The sequence below is a fragment of the Chelonoidis abingdonii genome, chromosome 2, assembly GCF_003597395.2.
Source record: "Chelonoidis abingdonii isolate Lonesome George chromosome 2, CheloAbing_2.0, whole genome shotgun sequence".
Taxonomy (NCBI): domain Eukaryota; kingdom Metazoa; phylum Chordata; order Testudines; family Testudinidae; genus Chelonoidis; species Chelonoidis abingdonii.
The window spans coordinates 299,886,016-299,905,041 of NC_133770.1; the positions used below are offsets into that span (position 1 = coordinate 299,886,016).

Consider the following 19,026-nt stretch of genomic DNA (forward strand, 5'->3'; position numbering starts at 1 on the left):
TAGGTTAGATAAATGTCTATCAGGGATGGTCTAGACAGTATTTGGTCCTGCCATGAGGGCAGGGGACTGGACTCGATGACCTCTCGAGGTCCCTTCCAGTCCTAGAGTCTATGAATCTAAGAGACTAAGAAGCAGCATTTGTGCACTGAGTGCCAGAATGGGTTAGGGTTTTAGTGGCAGATGGTGTCAGAGAGGTGAAGGGACTCGCCCAAAATCACACTGTGATCCAGTGGCAGGGCTAGGAATAGGTCCTCGAGCTGCTGGGTTCCAGCTCTGCACCTGGACCAAGTGCAGCAGCTGTTTAACCACACACGCAACAAATGCAGCATGACAGTTTGAGGCAGGGAGTGAGACGGCAGGGGGAACTGAGGCCAGCAGAACATAACTGCCTGAGCCAGACAGATGGACTGAAATATTCAAACTCAAGGGTCTGAAGTTAGGCACTACACAGAAGTGATTGTAAATCAGCCTGTGTATATTGAGATGTCTGACGTCAGACACTCAAGTCAGAAAATTTTGGTCCTAGGCCTGGGTTCTGCTCACTGCCTGGCCCAGTGGAGGGAGAGTAGAACCTGGCTGGCATGGCTCAGTGTGACTCTGCTGCACATGACTGAAATCTGACCAGACAATTTGCTGGTGTTTCCGTCTGCCCTCCCTGTTCCAAAGGGACCCAGGCGCATCCGAGAATGCCTCCCTGTGCTGCTGGCTTTGAAAACAGGGCTCTCTGCGCGTGAAGTCATTTTCTCTTTTGTGTTCCATTCTGTTGTCCTCATCGTTTTGTTTGTTTCTCAGTGACTCAGCACATTAAAGAGCTTCTGGAAAGGAACAGTAAGAAGAAATCCAAATTGAGAAAGAAACCCAAGCCCTATATCGAAGAGCATGATGGTAGGGTCCATGTCACCGTTCATTTAGCACCTTCCTGTCTTAGACATAGTAGCAAACCTGCTTTTTTCAGCCTCCACCTCCACTTTGGTTCTGTCCATCCTCTTAACTGTTCATTTGGGCTGTGCCTGCGCTAGGGATGAGACGTGTTTGTGAAGCCCCCGGGGCCTGCCTCTGCTGTGACTTGGACATTGGTGTGGATGGGGGCCAAATGAGGATCGAGGTGCCTTTGGAGAGCGTGACTGGCCATGGAGCTGCTCTCTGCACTGGGTGTCGAGCCCAGATTGGCTCTACTGTGGGGAGTTCTGTCTGAGATCCAGCATCAACCCGTGTCCATCCCTAGTGCAGACAGGGCCTGTGCTTCGCTCAGTGGCATTTACAGCATTTGGGCAGAGTTGGCAGTGGCAGGAAATGCTCTGGTAACCAAATGTGCCTGCAGAAGCAGTGGTGGCTGCGATGAATGCAGTGAACGGGAAGGGGATGAAACACCGTGAATCAGCAGCAGCATTATTGAGTCCCCAATGTGGGCTCAGCTGGCTTTTCATTATCCACCTTGGAGCTGAGTCAGGGAGCAGGCTGTTCGGTGGTAAATTGCCTGCAGGTTTTTACAGCTATGATGTTGCTGGGATCTTTACTTTGCACCTGTTTGAATAGGTTTAGTTATTTATTGTAATGTACCAGTTAGTAGAGGGGAAGGGAGTGTAATTAACCAGAGCCAGTTAAATACATGACTTAGATTTCCTTGTTTGCTGATAGATTAACCTGATCTAGGGTTGGTTGGCTTTTATACTGCAAACCTGCATGGGGGAAGGGAGGCACCAGGAAAGTCCTGCTCTCTCTCTGTGGCCTGACAAGACAAGGATAGGTTTTTTTAAAAGGGGGAACCTTCCTGATGTTTTAATGCTGAGAAATGGGTGTTAAAAAGGTAAGTGTTTGGGACAGATAAATGATCTCTATCAAATATCCTCTGAGCCAGCGTGTGCAGCTGATGAAGATGGGAGCATGAGGGAGAGAGAGAGAGAGCTAACTAGCTATTTCATTATAATATTTCACTCCTGTGGAATCTAAAGACAGCCCCTGTCTGTCTTGCGTTAATGACAAGAGCAGGTCAGAGGGGGAGCAACACCACTAGCCACACTCCAAAACTGGACACAGAACTCCAGCTGAAGACTAACCTAACTAATCTTGGAGCACTCCCGCTACGTGAACCAACCCTCACAGTACCCACGTGAGATGGCAAAGCTCCATTGTACAGAAGGGGAAGCTGGAGCACAGAGAGGTTACCCGATGGCAAGCCTAGAGCAGAGCGAGGAGTAGAACCCACACATCCCCACGCTGATCCCCTTAGGAGGCTGCCGGGAAATGACTTATTGTGTCCTAATTCATGCACTAGTGGAGCTCAACTTTAGCTTTTTGCCTGACACGTCACCTTCCATTCACGTGAATTATTGCACAGTAACTTGTGTCCTGGCCATCTATGGCTCAAATAACTTAGCTGGAACTGACAATGGTGACATTTAAAAATCGGACATTAATCCCCAAACGAGATGGGCCTTTGTTCTGCAGGAGACACTTGTGTCTGGGAGATGAAGCCACCTGTTCCCAGCATGCAAAGTGAAATTCACCCTGCTGACATGTACCAGCTCAGGGACCCCTAGATACACCACTTAAATTCCACTTCAGCCCTGACTTAAGTTGTGACTAAATCTTGTGGGGCTTAAATACAGCCAGCCTGCTTGGATAAAGGAGGAGCACTGCATGCTGGGATCTAGCCTCCACCAGCCACATTTCCACTGAGGACAGTCTCATGCTGTGCTGTAGAACTTCATGCACTGTGGCCGCACTCGTACTGCATCTCTCCACTTTAACATTTGTCTTGCTTGCTGATTCACACCTCGAAGGCACTCATCACCATCGTATCTAAGCACCTCACATGCATTAATAAATTAGCCTTGTAACCTGCTCCCCCTGCAGCCTTCACATGAGGTAGGGAATTGTTAGTATCCCCAATTTACAGATAAATAAACTGAGGCACAGAGGAGGGAAGTAACTGATCCAAAGTCACCCAGTGAATCAGTTGCAAAGGATGGAATAGAATTCAGCTCATCTGTCTCCTAGATCTTTGTTATAAGCCTTGGTTCAATGCAGCACTTCAGTGTGCACTTAAAGTTAAGCACATGCTTAAATGCTTTGCCGAATCAGGGAATTTTTAATCACAAGGGAGCATCCAGAAGAGAGTATCTGCATCTCTCACAGGTCCAGTGTCCTCTTGTCAAGGGTTCATAGAATAAACAATACCTTAAACCTTGGCCATGTGAGTTGCCTGGGCCCCATGGACTTCAACAGAGCTAGTTGGGGGAGTAAAGTACCCAGGTGTTGGCAGGATCAGTGTGGTCATGGGACCTTCTTCTGGGACAGTCTCAGTTTTTCTTGTGATGTCCTAGGACAGCTGAAGTGTTCTGGTTTTTCATTTGATGAATCAAAATGTATACATTCTATATAACTACAAAATGTGTTACCAGCTGTAGCGCTAGCCCAGGCAGGATCTACGGAAGGAGTGTTCAGTGTGAGGAGTGGTGTTTGGAGTGAAGGGAAAAGTCGAATGAGCATAGACACTCTCCCAAGCAGCTGTTTTGCTCGAAGTGAATGTTAAGGACACTTGTTAAGTCGGACACAAGTCATTGAAAAAATCCTGTGCTCCGAGAAGCGTGCCCGTCTTGCTGTGAGTGAGCAGCTGGGGACAGTGACACGCTCACTTTTTTAAAGTGAAATTTTGTCTTTTGTACAAGTATTTCACAAGTTTTAAAAAAATGTAAAGACTGGGCCTGTTTGGTTTTTGGTCGAATACTCCTGGCAAAAAATAGGCTACATACCTCCCTTTTCTATATCTCATATTTGATATTTCTGGGCTAAAATTCCATTCTGCATTCAGCACCTTTCTCCCCTGCAGTGCTGTAGTGGGAAGCACAAGTCCAACCTGTTCTTCCCGCCTATTTTTAGCTCTCAGCTGGAAGACAGTTTGGCAAAAGGGCTGATCATGTGTATCAGGGTGCTGCTGCAAAGGCAGCTAATTAGCCCCTGCTCAGCCAGCCCCAATCAGGTAGAATGGATTGGGGCTGGGGAGAAGCCTGGTGCCTGGCCTCTGAATGGGCTGCACCTGTGGGCCTGCAGGCTCAAGGGCCATAAAGGCTGGCTGGCAGCCAGAGAAAGGGGGGGGTGGGAAGAGAACAGCCAGAGGCATGGTGGTCTCCAGGCTGGGGCAGACTCTCTGTAAAGGGAAGAGGAGTGAAAACCTGTACAGCTGTAAATAAAATCACTGGTGGTGGGAACTGTGTGAGAATAAAAAGCCACGGGTGTTGCATCCAGGAGGCTCAGGGTCCTTTACTGAGACAGCGGAGAGCTGCAGCAAGGGGGCCTGAGGAAGGGGCCTGGTTACATCATGTTTTCCCTGTGCCAGGTGCATTGATTACAGTTGAACTGGTTAAATGGCCAGACTTTTGCAGAACACTCAGGTTTCTGTCTGAGCAGTTTAGGCCCTAGATAGAATTGAATCCCCTTTGTTCTGTTTGCCCCGTGACAGTATAGCTGCTTAGCACATCCGTAGCACCGGCCAGCATCGGAGCGCTTCACAGACACACATTGGGCTGGTTTGTTTCTTTACGTTGTCTGTACAAGCAGCCTGAACGGGTTTCTCCTGTTTGGTTTTTATCTTTGAAATACCTCTTTTTGCTGGAGGTCTGTCACTGGCCCCTTAAGTGGAGTCAGGCTCAGCCTTGCCTGTCAGTAGCAGTTGTCCCCGAGCTGATCCTGATCTGGTGGCTTAATTAGCACTAGTGAGCCCGGCTGTGGAAGGGCCGGAGAGGAGGCTCAGTCGGGAAGAGGCCCAGGAGAGGTGCTTAGAAGAGCCTGCTGAAGGGGACCTACTAGAGCAGATTAAGGTCCAGACATAGGGCCGGGGAGAAGCAGCCAGAGACCCCAGGGTGGGGAGGCAATGGGGAAATCTGCTGGGCCTCTAGGGGAAAAGCCCTGGGCGGCAGCGCTCATCCAAAGGAGCAAAGACAAGCTCTGCAGGGCCTGGAAGTGGGGGCAAAGGGCAGAGAACTTCAGCCTAGCCCCAGGGGGTAGAAGAATTGGTTCAGAGGCTTATTTGGGTTTGCAGTTGGACTTTTGATACCCTGGAAGGAGACTGAACTGAAAAGGTGACCTGGCCAGTGGGCTGGGCCTCGGAAAAGTTTGACAGCCGTCACAGGACCAAAGCAATGGTCATAAGGTGGCCCTGGGGACAAGAACGCCAGGCTATGATGCCAGAGGGGGTTGCAGCAGTGAGTGGAGCAGTGTATAAGGGGTTCTTGGAGAACTTGTGAGAGTAGCTGTTTTTGCAACCCTTAATTGTACAGGAGGAGTGGTGCAAGTTTAAGATGCTCTTATTCAGTTTATGCCTGAGGTTGTATGCTGGGATTGCCTGCAGTAGCAGGGCACTGGATGTGATTACCCAGGGTGTCCTTTCCAGTCCTGTGTTCCTGAGACGTTCTTTTCTTGTTTCAGGCATTCTCAGGTCTTTGCACTCACAGGACACATTTGAGTCCCTGCTGTTGGTTGAGCTCTGATATTGTGCGTGGGGAAGCTCAGCCATGCAAGCCACTCCTACAGCCTGAGGCCCCTTGGGTAAACCCAGCCTCAGTAAATCTAAGGAGCCTGGAAAACATCGTCAGTGCTGGCACCCAGACCCTTCCCCTGAATAGTAAACTCCCCTGTCTCCTCTGATGGGCTGCTCCACTGCCCAAGAGGAGATGAGAGGGAGGCAGATGATAAGATACAGTATTGCCCCCAGTCCATGTCTGTTCTTCCCCTCTCCCAACGAGGCTGGCCGCAGCAGCTTCTGACAGGTCTGCGAAATATTTTCCCACCATCCTTCCCAGTCCCGCCATCCAACCAATTGGAACCCCATCCTGGGATGGCAGGGGGCTGTGGGACAGGATTGAGGAGCATCAGCAAAGCTGTGCTTGGAGACAAGGACCAGAATAACAAAGGGACTGTAGGCCCTGAGTGAGGTGGTGATGTGGTTGACACAATAGGGAAGACGTAATTTTATCACTGGAGTTTTGGGATGACAAAGAGAAGAAGAAGAGAACATTGTGGCCAGTGGGAGAAATGCAGGAGATGTTTAAGGCATGGACCAAGGTTTAGCAGTCAGGATGGAGATGAAAGGACATTCCTTGGAGATGAAATAGGGGAGGAAGAAACAGAAGGCACAGAGTGTGGGGGAAGACAGGAAAGAAGGGAAATGAACCCAAAGTTGACATCCTGGGTGTCTGGTGAGGATGATGGTGTCCTCAGCAGGGATGTAGAGATGCAGAGAGAAGGTTGGTGGGAAGATCAGGTCAGTTTTAAACAAACTGAGCTTTGTGAGGTTTCAAGACATCCAGGAGGCTGTTTCTGAGAGTGAGTGCAACCGGACAAGTGAGGAAAGGTCAAGGCTGGCAAGTCATCAGCAAAGAGGGAATAGCTGGGCTCATGGGACTGAATTAGACCCCGCAGTAAGGGAGTTAGATGGTAAGAACAGGGGACCATGGATGGAAGACTCTGATGACATGGAATGGAGGAGTGCAAAGGAGAAGATACAGAAGGTTACTGCTTCTCAGAGCTTTCAGTGACAAGCTGAAGGGGGGGGGGGGGCGTTGTGTGTGGTTGGAGAGGAGAGTTTGGTCATGTTGGGCTGGATCAGGGTGGGAATTCCAAGTGCAAGAGAGCAAGGTGTCACAAGGGGGACACCAAACAGTCAGTGGCTGTGTGTTGTGAACAGGATGTGGAGAGTGCTCAGTCTGGAGAACAAGGGAAGGAGCCCAGGGCAGAGGCACAGGCAAGAGCTGGCTTGGATAGGGCCGTGAAGGCAAGGACCAGCTGAGACCATTCCAGCTAGCTCAATACTTCGTCCCCCTCTGCACTCTTGTAATTACCCCCATGCTTTGCATTGCTGCTGTGTAGTGAGTGGGATCCAGCCTCATCCCCTTTCGGTGGGAGACGTTAAACTCCTAGTTTGTAATTAGTTTCCTTGTGCTTAAAGCACAATCTGAATGTAGCATTTCAATGAGTCTCATTGTTCCGCCTTTGCTATATCACAGCGACAGCCTCTAAATTTAAGAACTTCTTGCGTCCCCAGCACATGCTGTTTTTAGAGTTGACATTATGGGCGCAGGAGTGCGTGGGAGTCCCGGCTTTGTGCACATGTGGGTAGGTGGGGAGGAAGCTGATGCAGTTTATGTAACACAAGGGCTTTGACTTAGTATTTGTGCAAGGATCACAGTACATGCTGCAGAGCAGAGGGCTGGAGTCAGGCCTCCTGGCGTCCATTCGCAGCTCTGTCCCAGCTTTGCTGTGCATCTTTGGGAGAGTTGCTTTTCTTCCCTGTGTCTCGGTTTCCACATCTGTAACATGGAGATGATGATCCTGACCCATCTCCGAGAGGATCATTGGGCTGAATTTTTAGTGTTTGTAAAGAACATAAGAACGGCCATACCGGGTCAGACCAAAGGTCCATCTAGCCCAGTATCTGTCTACCAACAGTGGCCAATGCCAGGTGCAGAGGGAGTGAAGCTAACAGGCAATGATCAAGTGAGTCTCTCTCCTGCCATCCATCTCCATCCTCTGCATGAAACAGAGGCTAGGACACCATTCTTTACCCTTCCTGGCTAATAGCCATTTATGGACTTAGCCACCATGAATTTATCCAGTTCCCTTTTTAAACATTGTTATAGTCCCCTCAGCCTTCACAACCTCCTCAGGTAAGGAGTTCCACAAGTTGACTGTGCGCTGTGTGAAGAACTTCCTTTTATTTGTTTTAAACCTGCTACCTATTAATTTCATTTGGTGACCCCTAGTTCTTGTATTATGGGAATAAGTAAATAACTTTCTTTATCCACTTTCTCCACATCACTCATGATTTTATATACCTCTATCATATCCCCTTAGTCTCTCTTTTCCAAGCTGAAGAGGCCTAGCCTCTTTAATCTTTCCTCGTATGGGACCCTCTCCAAACCCCTAATCATTTTAGTTGCCCTTTTCTGAACCTTTTCTAGTGCTAGAATATCTTTTTTTGAGGTGAGGAGACCACATCTGTACACAGTATTTGAGATGTGGCGTACCATGGATTTATATAAGGGCATAATATATTCTCAGTCTTATTCTCTATCCCCTTTAATGATTCCTACATCCTGTTTGCTTTTTTGACCGCCTCTGTGCACTGCGTGGACATCTTCAGAGAACTATCCACCGATTGACGCCAAGATCTTTTTCCTGAAACTCGTTGTAGCTAAATAGCCCCCACATATTGTATGTACCCCAGTTGGGTTTATTTTTTCCAATGTGCTATTACTTTACATTTATCCCCGACATTAAATTTTTCATTTGCCATTTTGTTGCCCAATCACTTAGTTTTGTGAGATCTTTCTGAAGTTCTTCACAATCTGCTTTGGTCTTAACTATCTTGAGTAGTTTAGTATCATCTGCAAGCTTTGCCACCTCTCTGTTTACCCCTTTCTCCAGATCATTTATGAATAAGTTGAATAGGATTGGTCCTAGGACTGACCCCTGGGGAACACCACGAGTTACCCCTCTCCATTCGGAGAATGCTGAGAATTTTGAAAGTCACAGGTGGAAGAGGCAGAACACATTTGTGTTATTGCTTTTGCTGGTGTCGCACATTCCCATCCTGTCGTGTATGGTGTGCAGAGCCCATGCTGGAGGTGTGCAGAATGATGCAGTGGGACACTGGGGATATGGGAGGGGCAGTGGCTCCTTAAGTGAGATCATTGGTGGCCAAAGGGCTGGGCATGGACAAGGGACATGGACAAGGGGCTGGGCATGGACAAGGGACGCAGCCAGGGCCATCCTGTGTGTTCTTACCGTGGAGTCTCCTACCAATGTAGCCAGTCAGGACAGAAGAACAAGTGCCGCAGCAGCCCATGTTATGGTATGTGTTCTGGCTCCCACAGTAAGCACAGGAGATGCCTGTGATCTCTTTAGTGATGTGTCTGGCCTTTGAGCTGCGATGTTACCCCAACACCCACCCCACTATATAAGGAGGGATAGGAGTGGTCAGCAAGCTATCAGCTGCAAGCCTCTAGCCGCCATGCCCTTGGGCAGCATTGAACAAGGCGATGGATCGCAAGCATGCAAATCACTGCTTTGACAATTGTGCAGTTTCCATGGCTACATACCTGGTTGGTACAGTAAGATGCTTTACAGAAACAGGCCATGCAGCATTCCCTGCAAATCCATCAGCAAGCTCTGGCTGTAGGGCTGCTTACTGATGTCCGTTCTGGGCACTGCAGAGGGGGAGATGTGGAAGTTTGTTACTGACGCACTTATTAATATCTGAGCAGGTCCCACTGCGGCTGCCAAGGAGCACAGCAGATTTCCCACTTGCACCCAGAGCAAGGAGAGCTGTTTGCCATACCCTTTACCTGGCAGATCTTGGGCCATACTTGGCTGGGGGATCGCTAGAGAAAGCCCTGCAGAGGTGCTGCTTTCTCCACTCTGAGTTACACCACTGCCCCAGCACAGAGTCATGGTGGAGGAGGTGCTGTACGTTGTGCCTTTCAGATGAGATGCAAGCAGTGGTTATTAGAGATCACGTGGCCCCCTTTGTCAGGGTTCATGTTGGCGTCCTGGCCACATTTCAACTCTAGTTACAAACTGCTGAGCTAAGATTTCCCCTGGGCTTTCCATCAGGCCAGGTCTTGTTCACTTCCTCTCCAACACTCCTGCAGAATGTGGCTGCTTACTGTTAAACAACTGCTGCAATCCACCCCAGAGGCGACTCCGCTTTAGTGGAGAGTGAAGCAGTCCCTGGGTAGAGTTTGCATATCAGTTTGCAGAGCTCTGGGAGATCTCTCTGGATGCGGCCTTGTAGGGCAATGAGTTGTTATTGTTCTTCCATAAACCGAGCTCTCCCTTTCAGCCATGACCTGCCAATGGCCACAGTTGGATTCCGCGTCCCTTTGCCCGTGAAGGCACCTTGTATGTGCTCGGTGTAGCTGTTTCCATGGAGGGAGCGTTGGATTTCTCTGTACCATGGCAGATTTGTTGCTCACCCAGCGGAGTGCACTGAGAATTGCTCTTCCATTCCCCAGAGCTCTGTTAAAGTTCACCAAAAGCTTGCCATGCTTACTGAGCGTCAAGGGCTTATGCTGCAGCTCTGGGCTGGGCTGGGGGCAAGAATAAGGGTCTCTGAAGGCTTCCAGGGGTCTTAATGCTCAGCTAGCAGCAGCTCTGCACACCCTTTGGAAATGTTATGAGCTAATGTAACTCATTGGTCTGTGTGTGTAGGATGTGTCTCCCCACTGGGTAGATGTAGATCTGTGACAGCCCTTGGCTAGGGAGTCCAGCTCTGTAACTCAGGCTGTAGCAACTCCTGCCTGTAGCTCTGGAAGACGGTGGGTCAATCCCTGGTGTCAGCCAAAATGCAGCCATCCTACTAGCATATTAAAACCCTGAACAGAAAATGCTCTCTCTTTGATCAGGGTGACTTCACCCAAAGGGGCTGGCAATCATAGCGAGTTATAAGTAAGTAACAGTAAGCACTTCTATAGCTTGTTATACCTACAAAGCGGACATTAGTCAGCCTTATGGGTGAGGATGTTATCCCTATTTTACAGAGGGGGAAACTGAGGCACAGAGCAGGGCTGGGACCCCGAAAGCTGTGGCTGATCAGTGTCAACTGGAAGAAACTGCAGTTACCCTTATGCTTAATATGGAGGAAGCAGGCTACAGAATATGTGGATCCCCAGCATGCAAATACCCTTCCACACAGCTCAGTGGGGTACATTGCATGCTGGGACTTGAAGTCTCTGCAGGCTGCATCTTCTTATTGAGGAACCTCCAGACTTGCACTTGAGTCCTGTTCTAGATGCAGAGAGCTTCCTTGGAAAACTGTTCCAGTGGTTAATTCCCTTCACTGTTAAAAATGTGCGCCTTCCTTCCAGGCTGAATCTGTCCAGCTTTGACTTCTGACCACTGGATCATGTTAGACCTTCCTCGGCTAGACTGAAGAGCCCGTTATTCAGTGTTTGTTCCCCATACCGGTACTCATAGACTGTGATCAGATCACCTCCTAACCTTCTCTTTGTGAAGCTAAATAGATTGAGCTACTTGAGTCTTTCACTCTAAGGCAGGTTTTCTAATCCTTTAATCATCCTTGTGGCTCTTCTATGAACTTTCTCCAATTACCAACATCCTTCTTGCACTGTGGGCACCAGTACTGGACACAGGATTCCAGCAGTGGTCAAACCGGTGCCAAATTCAGAGTGCCAGTCTCCTACTCTCGAATCCCCTTTTTGTCCATCCAAGGCTCCCATTAGCCCTTTTGGCCACAGTGTCACACTGAGAACTCAAGTTCAGCTGGTTGCCCACCATGGCTAACGCTGATTGTGTCATGGTTATTTTTAGTACAAGTCAGGGACAGGACACGGGCAAGAAACAAAACATCACAGAAGCCATGACCTGTTCCGACTTTTACTAAAACATCCCTGACAAAATGGGGAGGGAGGAGAGTCCAGCACCCTGCCCCTCCCCCACCTGCAGCAGCTTGGAGCTGCAGGGTCCCCATTGCCTTGAGGAGCTGGGGGGTGGGGGGGTGTCGCCTGCCACTGCTGGTTGGAGAGCTGTGGGGTCCCCTTCCAGCAGCTGCTGAGCAGCTCTGGGGTCCCTCTGCCACCGGTGGCTGGGCAGCTCGGGGGTCCAGGCAGGCACCGGTGGCCGGTCAGTTGCGGAGGTTGGGCTGCTGCAGGGGTCCTGCGCTGCTGACTTCAGCAGATGTTACTCAGCATGCTCAGCACACACCACGTAGCACATTCAGTCAGCAGTTTTTCACACTACAGAGTGGCTGGTTCCCGGGAACTCCCCCAATGTCAGGGCAGTCACTGGAAGTCACGGATTCCGTAACTTCTGCAACCTCCATGACACAATCAGAGCCTTAACCATGACTGACAAATCTTTTTCAAAGCCACTGCTCCCCAGGATAGAGTTCCCCGCCCTGTAGATATGGCCGATGTTCCTTGTTCCTGGATGTATATGTTTACATTTAGCCGTATTCAAATACATATTGTTTCCTTAGGCCCACCTTACTAAGGGATCCAGATTGCTCGGTGTCAGTGACCTGTCCTCTTCATTATTCACCTCTCTGCCACTTTCTGCATCGTCTGCAAACTTTATTAGTTTTCTTCCAGGTCATTGATAAAAATGTTAAATAGCAGAGGGCCAGAAAGCGATCCCTGCAGGGCCCCACTGGAAGCACACCCACTCAACAGTGGTTCCCCATTTACAATTACATTTTGAGACCTATCAATTGACTAGTTTTTAATTCATTCAGTGTGTGCCATGTTCATTTTATATTGTTCTAGTTTTTTAGTTAAAATGTCTTCCGGTACCAAGTCAAATGCCTTATAAAAGTCTATGTACATTACCTCAACTCTGTTACCTTTATCAGCCAAACTTGTAATCTCATTACAAAAAGATATCAAGTTAGTTTGATAGGTATTTCTGCGATTAACCCATGGTGATTGGCATTGATTATATTATCCTCCTTTAATTCTTCATTAATTGAGTCCCATATCAGCTGCTCCATTATCTTGCCCAGGACTGATGTCAGCCTCTAATTACCCAGGTCATCTCATTTACCGTTTTGAAATATTGACACAGCATAAGCTTTCCTCCAGTCTTCTGAAACATCCCCTCAAAAACGTATTGAAAAGCAACAGTAATGGTCCAGCTGGCTCCTGAGTGGACCTATCAGACAGCTCTTTTAAACTCTTGGATATAAGTTATCTGGGCCTGCTCATTTCAAAAGATCAAACTTCGGTAGCTGCTCTTTAATATCCTCCAGATGACACTCTTTCCATTCCATGAGTGTATTAGATGATGAGATTAACATCTGTTTTCCCCAAATACAGATCAGGAATATTTATTGAACACTCTGTGCCTGTTCTGCATTATTCTTCTTCATATTTCTACTATTTCCATCTAGTTGGCTGCTCTCCTCTCTCCTTTTGTAACTAGCAGGAGTCTCTCTGTTTGTCCTGGACCCTGAGCGCCCTGTGTGTGTTGCTGGCCGACTCTGTATTCCATCACGCAGATCCCCTTGTGGGACATAAGCATCAAATATCCCAGCGCAGGAAGCAGGAGACAAGCTGAACGTGAAGGCCCACGGGCCTCTCCATGGCAGCCAGCTTGAAGAATCTCGCCAGCGAAATCTCTGCGTGCAGTGCTGAGTGCACTCGCCCCTAGCAGTGCACCATCTCTCCAGAGCTGCTGACTTGGCTCAGCTTTGCCTGCTGGGGAAAAACTTCCCGAGATCCTCTGCTCCGACATGACCTCTGACAAGGACAGTGTCCCTGGCTGGGCAAGGGGGATTGAGTCAACGTGAGTCTGTGATGCCAAGTGGCTTTGCCTGTCCACTGCTGTGGTCACATCCAGGGCTGTGAGCCAGTGGCGAGTGTCTGGGAGTGTGGGGCAGCGATGGTAAAGGAGATCAGAGATAGCAAAGCCGGCGTGGCTTCTCATCGCTGTTAGTATTCATCCAGGACTGGTAGCCCAGGCTCGCTGCACTCAGGCTGACTGGGACACACACAGGGCTGGTCCAAAGGGTCTGACGCTTTCAAGCTTCACCCCAGTGCTTCCAGCTAGTCAGGAACTTTCCCCTGTGTGCTGCAATGGGATGTCTCTCCCCGCAGCCTGCTTAACTCTTCCTAGGTCACAGCATGAAAGTTAGGCCAGGAAAAGCCACGCGTGTTTCTCCCTTGCGGTGTTTCCCCTCCTCATGCTACACCTCATTCCCCTTCCTCCTTGCCTTTCCCTCTTCCCCGTCCAGCTAGTCTTTTCCCTGTCATCCTCTCCTTCCACAGACTGACCGAGATTAGTGCTGGGAGAGCCTTGTTGGATCCAAGCCAGTCCCTCCCCCCACGTCTCAGGGTCAGGGTAGGATCCTTCCATACTGTGCATATCCCTGTCTAGTTCCAAACTCAGACAATGCAGCTTCCACCATTTCCCTCAGATACTCCTCACCCCCCCACCCGTCTTCCTCGTACTTTCTCTCTTCCTCCCATCATTCTCTCTTCTCCTCCTACCTACCCATCCTCCTCTGCTCCTTGTAACTGCATCTCTCCCCCTCCCATTCCTTTTCCTACACCTCCCTCTCTCTGGCATCCTCTCCCGAGGACCTGTCCTGCCCTCCTCCCTGGCTATTCTGCTCTGTGTGTGCCTGCAGCCGCGGAGTGAAATTGGCTTAGGCCCCAATCTGTGATGTGTCGGTTGAATCACTGGGAGCCAGAGCAAGCTGGTACAGCACAGCCAGGCTGCCTGCGTATGCTGGCAGATGGTGGGGCCTGGGTGACCAGACGCCTCTAAACCTGACTTTGAATAAAGGATCAGTAAAGCATGAATCGTATTATGAGCAAACAAGCTGCTGGATCATGTCATGTTGGGGACTCGGAGTGATTGTTACGTTTTCAAACCCTCTCTGGTTTGCTCATCGGTGCCTCCAAAATGGGCATTTCAAATGTTCTCATTAGGCTCTCTAATTAGAGACCAATCACCCTTTGACTCTTCATCGAGCTGGAACCGTTCCCCTGGAACGCGCTCTGTTCTGAGTCTGCCAGCGGAGCTGCTCCGACCAGCGAGTGAGTCTTACTGCTTGCTGATCAGGGTCTGGAGGGCTTGAGGGACAGTCCCTAATTGTGAGCCACTCACCTCACAGACGTGAGGCAGAAACCTCATGGGCTCCACCTCTCAAAGCATGACCCTTTTACACCAAGACCCCCATCTATCCTGGGTCTGCAATGAACATAGGAACGACCAGGCTGGGCCAGATCGATAGTCCACCTAGCCCAGTATCCTGTCTCTGACAGTTGCCAGTGCTACATGCTTCAGAGGGAATGAAAAGAACAAGGCAGTTACTGAGTGATCCATCCCCTGTGGTTTGGTCCCAGCTTCTTTAGAGACCCTTGGAGCATGGGGTTGTGTCCATGACCATCTTGGCTAATAATATTGATGGACTTATCCTCCATGAACGTATCTAATTTTTTTTAACTCAATTCTATGTTTGGCCTTCATAACATCCTGTGGCAGTGAGTTCCACGGGTTGTGTGATATGTGAAGAACTTTCTCTTGTTTGTGTAAAACCTGCTGAAATGGAGAGAAGAGGCTGTACTTCCTGGGTTCTAGCACTGTTTGCTTGGCTCTTGTGCACAGAGCCAAATCATGTGAGAAGCATGGGGGGTTTTGTTTTCTTTTCTTTCCCCTTGCAGGGTTTGCCCTAGGCATGGACCTGCAGTACCCAGGTTAAACAGACAGTCTGAAAAACTAGACATTTAAAAAAACAAGTTGTTAGGTCTAGGTCTTAGAGCTGTCCCAAATCCTCTGCCAAGTTTTGTGATTTTTACAACCAAACTCTCCCATCTTTGTACATCAGGAAAGACGTAGACAGACCAGGGAAGAGCAACAAAAACGATTAAAGATCTAGAAAATATGACCTATGAGGGAAGATTGAAAAAATTGGGTTTGTTTAGTCTGGAGAAGAAAAGACTGAGAGGGAACAAGATAACAGTTTTACATAAAAGATTGTTACAAGGAGGAGAGAGAAAAATTGTTCTCCTTAATCTCCGAGGATAGGACAAGAAGCAATGGGCTTAAATTGCAGCAAGGGAGGTTTAGGTTGGACATTAGGAAAAACTTCCTGTCAGGGTGGTGAAGCACTGGAATAAATTGCCCAGGGAGGTTGTGGAATCTCCGTCATTGGGGATTTTTAAGAGCAGGTTGGACAAACACCTGTCAGGGATGGTCTAGACAATACTCAGTCCTGCCATGAGTGCAGGGGCCTGGACTTGATGACCTCTCGAGCTCCCTTCCGATCCTATGAGTCTGTTTTTCTCTCCCCGTTTGTTGTGAGACCCACAGACAGAACAGAGGGAATTGATGCATGGGAAGCAGGCTATGTACAATCTCCCTGTAGCACTCTCATGGCTCCCACTACCTCAGGATAGAGGGCCTCCCAGCTTTTAAGGTGTTTGTCTTCCCAGCACTCCTGTGAAATGGGCTATTATCCCCATTTCACAGGTGGGGGGCTGAGGCACAGAGAGACTGAGTGTAACAGAGTCTGTGGGGGTGCAGGGACTGGAATCCTGGTCTCACAATCCTAGGTCCAGTGCTTAGGACACTAGCCATAACTTCTCTCCAAACAGACTGCCTGGGTTGTCCGAAAAAGAACCAGGAGCCAGGCTGCCCCGGGGGAGATGGAGTGTATCAGCTAAAAGCTCTGTCCTATCTCGAGCTTCTCTAAACCAGTATGTTCCTGCGCTGAACAGTGTGTGTTTGCACCAGCTGACAGTCGTGTATGTAATGAGGGGGTGGGATTTGTCTCCGGTGGCATTAAAGCCACCCCGGTGTAGGATGATACTAACAAGAAACGAAAGAATTTGCGGCCATGTGCCAGAGCTAGGAAACCTAGCAGGGCTAAGCCAGGCAGATGGACGGGCAAGGAGCCACGTGCTGCTAGCATGTCTCTTTGCAACGAGGAAGGCCCTACTGCCAGTAAACTACAGTGCAAAACACAGAGTGCAGGAGAGGGTTTGTGTGAGATGGGATCGCACGTGCCCCCTGTAGTTGGGCTCCTTGCTCGGCAGGTGCAATGCGGTGAGAATGTACCAATGAACCCCCATTGCTGCAGTGCCTGTTCCCGCCTACCGTCCGCACGCTGCCCCAGGCACTCAGACCCACGCAAGCATCACGTGATGGCAGACTGGGAGAAAGGGGCTTGAGCAGGCTCTTGGCCTGCAGATTGTGCCAGGACTGAAGTCTCCCAGCTCACTGGGGCTCCAGCTCTAATCTGTGACTCCTTCCTGGTGGGAATCGGGTGAAAACTGCTGAGTTTGCACGTTCTTGGGCAGAGGATGGGAGGGGTCAAGGGATGCAAATATGGTTCAGAGGATCGTGGGGTTGGGGTTCATTTGTCCTGCGTGAAGGAGGGAACATAGACTGCAGTGGAGGAAGCCAGTGAGGCAGTGTTCAGAAACAGAGGACAGTGGGTGGCCAGGGTGAGTCAGGGCTGAGAGTTCGAATGGGCTCTAGGCTGGGAGAGGATGAATACAATAGAGATTGTGAGGTGCTCAGATATTAAAGTAGTGGGGGCCAGATCAGTGTGTTAGATAGTGAGTGAACAACTGAGTCTTTTGACTTCCTGCGCTGGCCCACCCCTCCGAGAGTTAATCTGCTGAGCTGTGCTAGAAGGATGCTTTGAAGGCAAGGTTGATCTAGCAGCATGCACCATGCGCCATGCATCCCAGCTGTCCAGGGCATAAGCCAGTAAGTAATGCTACCTTTAGGGTACATTCTGGGTTGACATTTAATTGGCCGCCACCCCACTCCATCAGCCGGTCTGGCATGAAAAGCATCGGTGGCCTCCGCCTTAGGGGTGGATTCTAATGAACAGCCAAACTTGTGCCCATTTGGAATGCTACATGCTCTGTATCTGCTCTCAAAATACTCACCAAGTCCAAAGAAAACATGGAAGCCCAAAGACAGGCTCACAGCAGGCGTTGTGGATGTGAAGTCACTGCCCTTTGCAGAAGTGCTGTGCCCTGCAGTGGAGCTGGCTCGCAGTGACTGCACGCGGGAGGGAAGGCCAAGGCTGGCGAGGGCTGGCTCTGCTGAGAGGCACACGATACCTGTGTTTGACATAGACCATCTAGCAGTGTTGGTCTCATTGCAGTGTCAGGAGGGCACTGTGTGAAAGAGCAGGAGTGGGGTACACAGCCTGGGTGTCGTTTTCCTTAGGAGGGCCATAGTGGAACAGAATGATTTATTCTGCATTGTCTGCAAGCTGAGCCTCCATCCTGCCAGGTTCTAGGGTTGTCACATTCCCCCTGCAATTTGTACCCAAGCCTAGTCGGTCTCCTGCTTGTGCGCTGGTATTGTGACACATCAGGGACCACCCTGGATTTGACAGCATCCGCTAGACTACACACTAGGGTCATGGTGTCAGTAGGACTAGAACTTGGATCCTACTCCATGAGCAAAGGTTCTGGCCAGTGGAATGGACAGAGAATCTCCATTAGCTGCTGGCAGTGTCTGATCTGTAACACACAGGTGAATCCTGGTTCCCTCCAATGGAAGGTACTGGTCCTAATGCCCCCTGGTCAGGTGATGACAGCACTGAAGCCAGGAGTATCATTCTTTGTGCTGCTTTTAAATACAGAGTTGCTGCAGCTTGTCTTATGTTACTTGATTGCCGGAGACCTTTAAAACACACCCTCCACTATTCCAGGATTAAACCCCAATGGTGTTTGAGGGTTGAGATTGCACGTAGGCTGAGAGCAGCAATTAACTCTTGGCTCTGGCTGGTGGGTTCAGCATGGCGGCTGCTGCTCCCCACTAGTAAATTGCAGGCTCGGCTGTGCTGTGCACAGGCAGGGTGTTGTTAACGTTCTGTAACACGGCCACCATGCCTGAGCCTGGCTGGCACCGGAATGCCTCCACCACTCCTCCCCGGAGCAACCTGTCAGTTCTGCACTGCAAGACCTCCCCTGTGTTTGACTTCAGCGGACTCTGGAGGCTGAGACTACAACAGGTCACCTCAAATGGCATCCTCCTCCCCGGGGGGTGCATTTCCCTGCCCCTGTTCGGGGACTCCTGACTCTGCCACTGACTGCTGTGTATCTGCATCCACTTACAGATCATTTTTGAATATGTTGAACAGCGCTGGTCCCAGTACAGACCCTTGGGGGACCCCGCTATTTACCGTTTTCCACTGTGGAAACTGACCGTTTATTCCTAGCCTTTGTTTCCTGTCTTTTAACCAGTTACTGATCCGTGCGAGGACCCTCTCTCTTATCCCATGACAGGCATGGGCCCATGGCTAGTTCATGAGGAGCCCAGCAGTTGGGAGTTACCTGAGGGAAGCTAGCACCCATGGGTGATTCCTGTTCAGTGCAGAAGACTTGCCAGCAATTGTCCACCCACCATGGAGCATTCGTCCCAGTTGTTGGGGTGATGGAGTGTGCATGCTGGTTTGCCCAATGGCTGTGTAAACCCAGTGCAGCTCTGGAATGGGCACAGGGCGGCATATGGGGGATGAAATGAGGTTCTGTGGAAATG

General features: G+C 49.8%; 1 protein-coding gene across 2 annotated transcripts in view; it reads left to right on the top strand.

Annotated features, from left to right (window-relative positions):
* Window positions 1–19,026, top strand: part of ARHGAP39 (Rho GTPase activating protein 39) — a 277,564-nt gene that overhangs the window by 180,546 nt on the left and 77,992 nt on the right. The window contains exon 5 of one of the 2 annotated variants that reach the window (XM_032790990.2): window positions 793–885. The exons of the other annotated variant lie outside the window; for it this stretch is intronic. Within the exon in view, the coding sequence (XP_032646881.1) occupies window positions 793–885 (93 nt within the window). The remainder of the gene's footprint in view (window positions 1–792; window positions 886–19,026) is intronic. 2 annotated transcript variants of the gene reach the window in all.